General features: G+C 48.6%; 1 protein-coding gene across 1 annotated transcript; it reads left to right on the top strand.

Moving 5' to 3' along the window:
* The first annotated feature begins 4616 nt into the window (after positions 1-4616).
* Positions 4617-6895, top strand: LOC124666480 (transcription factor NIGTH1-like). Its single transcript, XM_047203830.1, has 4 exons — positions 4617-4968; positions 5054-5698; positions 5824-5900; positions 6081-6895. Exons 1-4 carry the CDS (start codon positions 4704-4706, stop codon positions 6549-6551), a joined length of 1458 nt encoding a protein of 485 aa, XP_047059786.1. The 5' UTR covers positions 4617-4703; the 3' UTR covers positions 6552-6895.
* The last annotated feature ends 1575 nt before the right edge of the window (positions 6896-8470 follow it).

The following is an 8470-nucleotide window of genomic DNA, read 5'->3' as shown; positions in this document are numbered from 1 at the left end:
TATTGATGATACCTACATGTTTTATGCACACTTTATGTCATATTCGTGCATTTTCCGGAACTAACCTATTAACAAGATGCCGAAGTGCCAGCTCTCGTTTTCTGCTGTTTTTGGTTTCGAAATCCTAGTAACGAAATATTCTCTGAATTGGACGAAACGAAGACCCGTGGCCCTATTTTTCCACGGAGCTTCCGAAGACCGAAGAACACACGAAGTGGGGCCACGAGGTGGCCAGACTATAGGCGGCGCGGCCCAAGCCCCGGCCGCGCCGACCTATAGTGTGGGCCCCTCGTTACGCCCCCGACTCGCCCTTCCGCCTACTTAAAGCCTCCGTCGCGAAACCCCCGAGGCGAAAAACCACGATACGGAAAACCTTACCGAGACGCCGTCGCCGCCGATCCCATCTCGGGGATTCTGGAGATCTCCTCCCGCACCCCGCCGGAGAGGGGATTCATCTCCCGGAGGACTCTACACCGCCATGGTCGCCTCCGGAGTGATGAGTGAGTAGTTCACCCCCGGACTATGGGTCCATAGCAGTAGCTAGATGGTTGTCTTCTCCTCATTGTGCTTCATTGTTGGATCTTGTGAGCTGCCTAACATGATCAAGATCATCTATCTCGTAATTCTATATGTTGTGTTTGTCGGGATCCGATGGATAGAGAATACCATGTCATGTTAATTATCAAGTTATTATACATGTGTTGTTTATGATCTTGCATGCTCTCCGTTTCTAGTAGAGGCTCGGCCAAGTTTTTACTTTTAACTCCAAGAGGGAGTACTTATGCTCGATAGTGGGTTCATGCCTCGCATTGACACTGGGAGAGTGACGAAACCCCTAAGGTTGTGTTGTGCTGTTGCCACTAGGGATAAAACATTGGCGCTATGTCCGAGGATGTAGTTGTTGATTACATTACGCACCATACTTAATGCAATTGTCTGTTGTTAGCAACTTAATACCGGAGGGGGTTCGGATGATAACCTCGAAGGTGGACTTTTTAGGCATAGATGCAATTGGATGGCGGTCTATGTACTTTGTCGTAATGCCCAATTAAATCTCACTATACTTATCATGTCATGTATGTGCATTGTTATGCCCTCTCTATTTGTCAATTGCCCGACCGTAATTTGTTCACCCAACATGCTTTTATCTTATGGGAGAGACACCTCTAGTGAACCGTGGACCCCGGTCCATTCTTTAATACTGAAATACAAATCTGCCGCAATACTTGTTTTACTATTTTCTCTCGCAAACAATCATCTTCCACACAATACGGTTAATCCTTTGTTACAGCGAAGCCGGTGAGATTGACAACCTCACTGTTTCGTTGGGGCAAAGTACTTTGGTTGTGTTGTGCAGGTTCCACGTTGGCGCCGGAATCTCCGGTGTTGCGCCGCACTACATCCCGCCGCCATCAACCTTCAACGTGCTTCTTGGCTCCTCCTGGTTCGATAAACCTTGGTTTCTTTCTGAGGGAAAACTTGCTGCTGTGCGCATCATACCTTCCTCTTGGGGTTGCCCAACGAACGTGTGAAATACACGCCATCAGCAGCACGAGTGAGAAACCGCAGACTGCGTCGACGATGCCTTCAGGAAGGGAGCGACGCGTGACGCCGCCATCGCCCGCCAAGACCTTGGTCGAAGCTCGGTTTTCACCGGCAGCCACGCAACCCGACTCGTCGCAAACCGGCCGACCTCCTCCGGCGAAGGAAAAGACCACCGCCACCGTGGCCGAGCCGCTGCCTCGGGCGTCCTCAGGGATGCGGAAGTGGCCGAGGGGAACCACCGCGTGCCGTCGATGTAGAAGAGGGAGACGCTGCGCAGACGTCACCACCCGCCCAACCCCAAACGGGCCTAGATCGGGCCCGACATCCGCGCCGCCACGCCCGCGTCACCGTCGTCGGCCGAAGCTGCTCCGCCTAGGTCGCCACCCACCCCGCTCCACCATCGCTTGGAAGAAGGTAGCCGCCGCCGCGCCGCCTTGATCCGCGACCGAGGGAAACCGCCGCCGCCGCCATCACGCCGCACAGGCTTTGCCTGGCGACGCCCAGGGCGGCGACGGCGGAGGGGGATCTGCGCTGTGGAGGGCTCGGGAAGGTAGGGGATGGGCGCCCCGGCGCGGCGCGGCAGCCGCCGCTCGGAGGCGGGCGGAGGGTTCTATTGTGGAGTCAAATTACTTCATCTGAGAAATCATAATGTTGCAAGATTGCCACGAGTAATAATTTCTCAATGGTGTGTGTCAACTGTCAAGTCTACATTGGTAGCCTAGTTGGTCGAGGATGTACCTTCTCTTTGGACTAAAACCGAGCTTGGACTACGGTTAAAAGAAGATTATCCAAAGATATCGTTAGCTCAATAAAACCATTTTTCTAGGGAGGTGGCAATTTGGCTCATAGGAGCAAATGTTCTCATTATATAAAATAATTAAAACTCAACTTTAAAAATGTTAAAAAATTCTGATATAAATTTTTTGGTGTACATCGTGACATTTTATGTTAGTGCACAAATTTTCATGGAGAAACAACCTTTTATATGGCGTGTACAAAAAAGACAAAAAAATATCCTGTACGTAGTCGTGTTATAGCATCAAAACTTGTCTTTTTTACAGGAGCCACAATTTTTTTTAGTTTTTTTTTGAAAACTTGTGTACCAACATAAAATATCTAGATGTACATGTAAAAATTTAGTTTAGAATTTTTTGACACTTTGAAATGTGGATTCACATAATGGGAGCATATGCTCCTATGAGCCAAAGTGCATTTCTCTTTTTCTAGTGGTTATATCAAACCACGAGTGTTTGTGGTCAGGACCTTTCTTGAACACACGTACTAACACTTGGCTTGGAAAGAATTTGATTTGTTTCCTATTTGTGGGTACATACACGATACATACTTCTTCACGTATGATGCATGATATACGTACCTACAACTGTACAGTACCATACTAGGAGTGTTCGTACAGATAGAGAATCCAGGGAAAAGGTAGGGGTTGGAGTCTTGTACCTGAAGACTGCCCAAAGAAAGCGACCAACCCTAATTATTGCACAAGGAATTCGATGCACCAATACTCTCTCACAACACCTTTCTCCCGCTCTCTCTGCCCTGATAGTATCATACAAGCTGTGTGTGTATGGGGACGGGATAGACAGATCTAGAGAGTGAGAATCTTCTTAGCTTCCTGCCCACTTCCTCAAAAAGATAGAGTAGTAGCAGCAAGGGAGATTCTCACATTCTCACTCACACCCCCTCTTTCTCTCTCTAAAGCACACTCCATGTCTCCGTCCTTTGTGTCCTTCTTTGTGTGTGTGTGTGTGTGCTTGATACCTCCCAAAGCCTAAGATATTCCTTGCTTGAGCCATGCTAATATATTCCCTTGTGAATGCAAAGTGCACTGCCAGTAGTAGCACGTAGCAGTTGCACTCGCAGAGAGGCATATATACACATGTGTTTTTTTTTTTTGAAGGAATATACACATGTGTTGTGTGCTAGCTAAACACTGCTAAGCCATGCATGGCGAGGAAGATGAAGAAGAGCTTGTGTGTGAAGGGATGCGCCACCCTTTTCAAAGCAAAGAGAGAAGAATCTTATGCATATCTTTGAGGGCTTGAAATGTGTGTGGTATATGCTTTGGTACTGCTTTTACCATTTCCTCTCCGTTGATTAATGGTGCAGGAATCATTCATTGGAACCCCAGAAAACAAAAGTTGCCACTGTGTGAGCATCTGTGATATCTTTATTTACTGTTATCAATTAGGTATATAATGAATTCGCTTGCTTTTGGGTTTTTCTAGTGCAAGTAGAGTATGGAGTGATTCCCAGCTAGCTAGGTATATCTGGTGATTATCCCTTGTGCATGTCTGAAATTAATCAAATATTATTGTGTCAAAGGTAAATATTCTTCAAGACACCTTGCTGGTTCTCTCTTAGACTTGCAAGGTTCTCTTTGGACTACTTTGAGGTCACCTTTAATTCTTTTGAATCAGGAGCACCCAGCTAAGCTAGTAACTTCCTGTGGGTGATGGGTTGATTCCCCATTGTAAAAATACCAACTACAAAAGTTTAACCTAGCTACCACAAAATGTGGAATCCATATAAAAAGATTGACCAAGAAAAACACATACATGTGGCGCCGGATGAGTGGTCAGAGTTTCAGTACGACAAGAAGACTTGTCCAACAAATAAAAGGCTCCAATTTTCCATGCATATGCATGCTGGCCAGAGAGATTTGATGGGTGCTAGCTCGGTTCATTTGATGTTAGTAAAATACTCTTGGAGAGCGAGAGCTAGGTTCAGGTGCAGAGATCAGAAACCACATGACCTGCCAGTTGCTACGGCTATATCCTACTCCACCTTGTAGTACATGAAACCTCCTGCATGCATGCAGAAGATTAGCTTTTGCACCTTTGATCTTTGCAAGAAGTTACCATGCCCTTTGCTTTATCCCTCTATAAGGTCTACCTAGAGCATACTGATCTCTTCCCTCCCATACAGATACAGCGAGAACTTTCCCTTTTCACCCCCTCAAAAACCAACTTTATTCTCTCTTCCCTCCCAGAACTCACCCTTAAAAACAGGCCGATTCCCAGCGCGATCCCCCATCACTCACACAACCTGAATAATATACTGGAGCTTACCTATAGCACGTACCTCAAGGGTGTAAGCTAGCTACCGGCACAACTGCTCAACCACCTGTGTGGTCGATTGAAATGGATTCTTCGCCTTCAGACCTAACCCTAGACTACACGCCAAACGGCAACGCCGGTGGCGGCGCGGCGGCTGCCAGTGGGTACTCGATAACGTCCCCGAAGCAAGCGCCTCCGCCACTCGTGGACCACCATCATCAGCTGATCACGGCGGAGCAGACGACGACGCAGAGGCTGCAGGAGTTCCTGTCCCGCCTCGACGACGAGCGGCTCAAGATCGACGCCTTCAAGCGCGAGCTCCCGCTCTGCATGCAGCTCCTCAACCAAGGTAATTAACGTGCAGCTGCGATGCATGTGTTCGTACGTGCAAGGCAACATGGGTCTTGACCGTTATAATATCTGTGTGGGTGCAGCCATGGAGGCGTACAGGCAGCAGCTGGAGGCGTACCAGATGGGGAGCCATGGCGGCGCGCCGGCGAGGGCGCCGCTGGTGCTAGAGGAGTTCATACCGCTCAAGAACTTCGGGATCGACGCGGCGGAAAAGGCGGCCGGGAACGCCCCCTCGGAGAAGGCGAGCTGGATGGTGTCGGCGCAGCTGTGGAACGGGCCGGCGGCTGGGGAAGCGGCGGCCAAGGGTCCGCAGACGCCCAAGGAGCGCTCAGAGCACCCGCTCGACACGAGCCCCATGCTCGGCGCTCTCGACGGCGGCGGCGGCGGCGGCGGTAACGGATGCGGCGCTTTCCTCCCGTTCACCAAGGAGAAGGCCTGCATGGCGGATAACGCAGCGGCACTGCCGGAGCTCGCGCTCGCGCCCTCGGAGAAAGACATGATCGTCGCCCGGGAATCTGACAGGAAGCCGTACCACGAGGACGGGGGCAGCAACGGCGTTGTCGCGAGGAGAGACGTCGTCCAGAACGGGGCACCGCCGACGTCGACGGCGACGGATGGTCAGGCGGTGCCGCCTCCTCCTCAGACTAACCGGAAGGCTCGGAGATGCTGGTCGCCGGAACTGCACCGCCGCTTCGTCAGTGCCCTCCAGATCCTCGGCGGCGCTCAAGGTATACATATGTCCACATGTACTAATGATCTATCCATCGATGCATCAAATGAAACTGCTGGATTATTTACATGTGTACTTGAGACAAATCCTAAATCTCTTTTGTTGTTTGCAAATAAATTATAGTGGCGACCCCGAAGCAGATCCGTGAGCTCATGAAGGTGGATGGATTGACCAATGATGAGGTGAAAAGCCATCTCCAGGTGATTATAATCTCATCATCATACCCTGCAGCATTCTCTATTCGTTCCTTCCAGTAACTATGCATATAATAGCTTTAAGTATGAGTAGAATGATGGCTAATCGATAGTAGAATGATGGCTCATGAAGGAGTAGTATATCTGAAGTTTCTAATTAATTTTCTTCTATCGTGTGGCGAGCAGAAGTACAGGCTGCACACGCGGCGGCCGATGCCGGCGCCGTCGGCACCACCGGCGGGGGCTCCGCAGCTGGTGGTTCTTGGAGGCATATGGATGCCGCCGGATTACGCGACGCAAGGGGCTGGACCGGCCGCCATCTACGGGGCGCACGCGGCGTCGCAGGCGCACTACACGGCGGCGGTGTCCGCGCAGGAGTACTACCAGTCCGCCGCGGCGGCCGCGCACCACATGCAGCACCACCCGGCGGCCGCCATGGTGCATCACCGCGCGGTGGCGCCTCCGCAGCCCGCATACAAGGTTCATCCGGTGTCAGCAGGGTCCCCGGTGTCAGAGGGCCGGGGGAGCGGCGGCGGGGGTGGTAGGGAGAGGTCTGAGAGCATCGACGAGGAGGGCGAGGAGCGGGAGGAGGAGGAGGATGAGGAGGACGAAGACGGCATGGCGGCCAACGGCGGCGCCGACGAGATCAAGTACTAATCAGTAGCGCGAACCAATTAGCTAGCCTCCGCGCCAGGATCGTACTTAATTAAGTTGGTGACTATTTTCAATCCGGAAAGTGATTTTTTGTCCGCGCGGAGAACGGAAGCCGATCTCACGCTCGAGTGGAGCAGCAGCAGCAGCTGGAGACTGAGATTGTCTCATTCGTGATGTGATATACCGATGGATTTGTGAGGGCTTTTCTTTCTTTTTCCCCTTTTGGGCTTGACGTTGCATGCCGTCCTTTATTTTTGTGCTAGCTAATAATTTGGTAAATATGTCATGATGAAATATGATTAGCTTTTTGTACACTTGGTCGGAGCAAGAGATAATTATTTGGGAGATGTTGCATTGAGCTTTGGGTATGTTACTACGGTGTAAATTCTCAGTAATAAGCAGTAATGGAAGATGCTATTTTGTGGTGACTGAATGTTCCCAAAACTTACCTTAGTTCTTTTATTTCAATGAAAAAGAATCTTCTAGTTATTTTCATGTAAAAATATTAGTTGAGATCTTAAAAATATATAGGATCTCAATTAATATTTTTAATTTTAAATATGTTTTGATTATTTCGAGGATAATATTATGATTGTGTCTAAAGAAACGACGGTGGTGCTTGAATCTTTTCACAAGGCGGTGAAAAATTACTCATGCATGATATTTTACGGCTATCATCTTTTTTTTACACTCAACATAGCTTAATATCACTATATTCTGATGATATTTGGCAATAATATGTGGCTGTCTGCACCAGTCGGTGCAGAGGCTGGGGGTTTCCCTGGATGGGTGGTGTGCTCATTCCACGGATTTTAGAGTTATCAATGGTGATTCATTCCATTATGACAATAGGCTTGTCATAGTGGAGACGGGAAAATAACAATGCTATGGAGGAGAGAGTGGGGGGGAGGAGTGGGGCCTCGACTTTTTCGCTTCGGGGCACATTGGTTGGAGGAGGAGAATTGCCACGAGGTGGTGCAAAATGTGTGGGAGAGAGAAGTTAACGCAAGAGAAGGAGGTGTCAGGTAGGCATTTAAAGGAGTTGTTGCTCACTTCACCGATTGGAAAAAAAATCACTGGGACAAATTGAAAAAAAATGCATTGCTCGGCTTAAGAAGGACCTGGAGGCGTGTAGTCCAAGTATAGGTTGGTGAAATTTGAATCTCAATGTGTTACTTTCTAAAGCAGTGAGCACATGTCAATTAGTTGTAAAGAGGACACAGAAACATAAAATTTGTCCATGCCCGCACATTAGGCGGGAACATACAAAACAAAATCAAGAAGCTAAAACATGATAAAGTTGTGGTTGTGGAGAGTGTCGGGAGATGGCGGCGGTGATTACTAACTACTTTCAAAACCTCTTCATTTCTCATGCAGGTAAAAGGAGGAAGGAACTATTATCACACGTGACGGGAGTCGAGATGAATGAACACCTGCTTAAAGAGTTCTTTCAAAGCTGGAAGTTGGTTTGCTCTTGATGGGATTGGCGATCTCAAAGCTCTGGATCTGGATGGCATGCCATCTATTTTCAACAAGAAGCATTGGGGAGTGGTGGGTTCACATGTGGCGATGGAGGTCTTGTAGGTGTTGAATAGAGGAACGATTCCAGATAATTGGAATGATTCTTGGGTAAGTATCATTCCAAAGGTTAAAAGATTCTGAGTGCGTGAAATATTTTGCCCCTATAAGTCTCTGCAATGTGGTCTATAAGTTGATCTTGAAAGTTTTGGCAAACTGCCTGAAAATAATTTTGACTGTTATTGTAGCACCTAATTAGAGTCTTTTTGTCCTCGGAAGGTAAATTACTGGTTGATGATTGCAAGTGCACAGACTAATTATAACTAGTTTCAAAGTAAGAGTATCGAACCTGTTGGTAGAGGTCTTTATGCCCCTCGCTACAATTATCTAGAGAGTACTTGCAG

This window comes from Lolium rigidum, chromosome 6, assembly GCF_022539505.1.
Source record: "Lolium rigidum isolate FL_2022 chromosome 6, APGP_CSIRO_Lrig_0.1, whole genome shotgun sequence".
Taxonomy (NCBI): domain Eukaryota; kingdom Viridiplantae; phylum Streptophyta; class Magnoliopsida; order Poales; family Poaceae; genus Lolium; species Lolium rigidum.
Note: the sequence above shows the minus strand (reverse complement) of the source record. Positions and strands in the feature narration are given on the sequence as shown.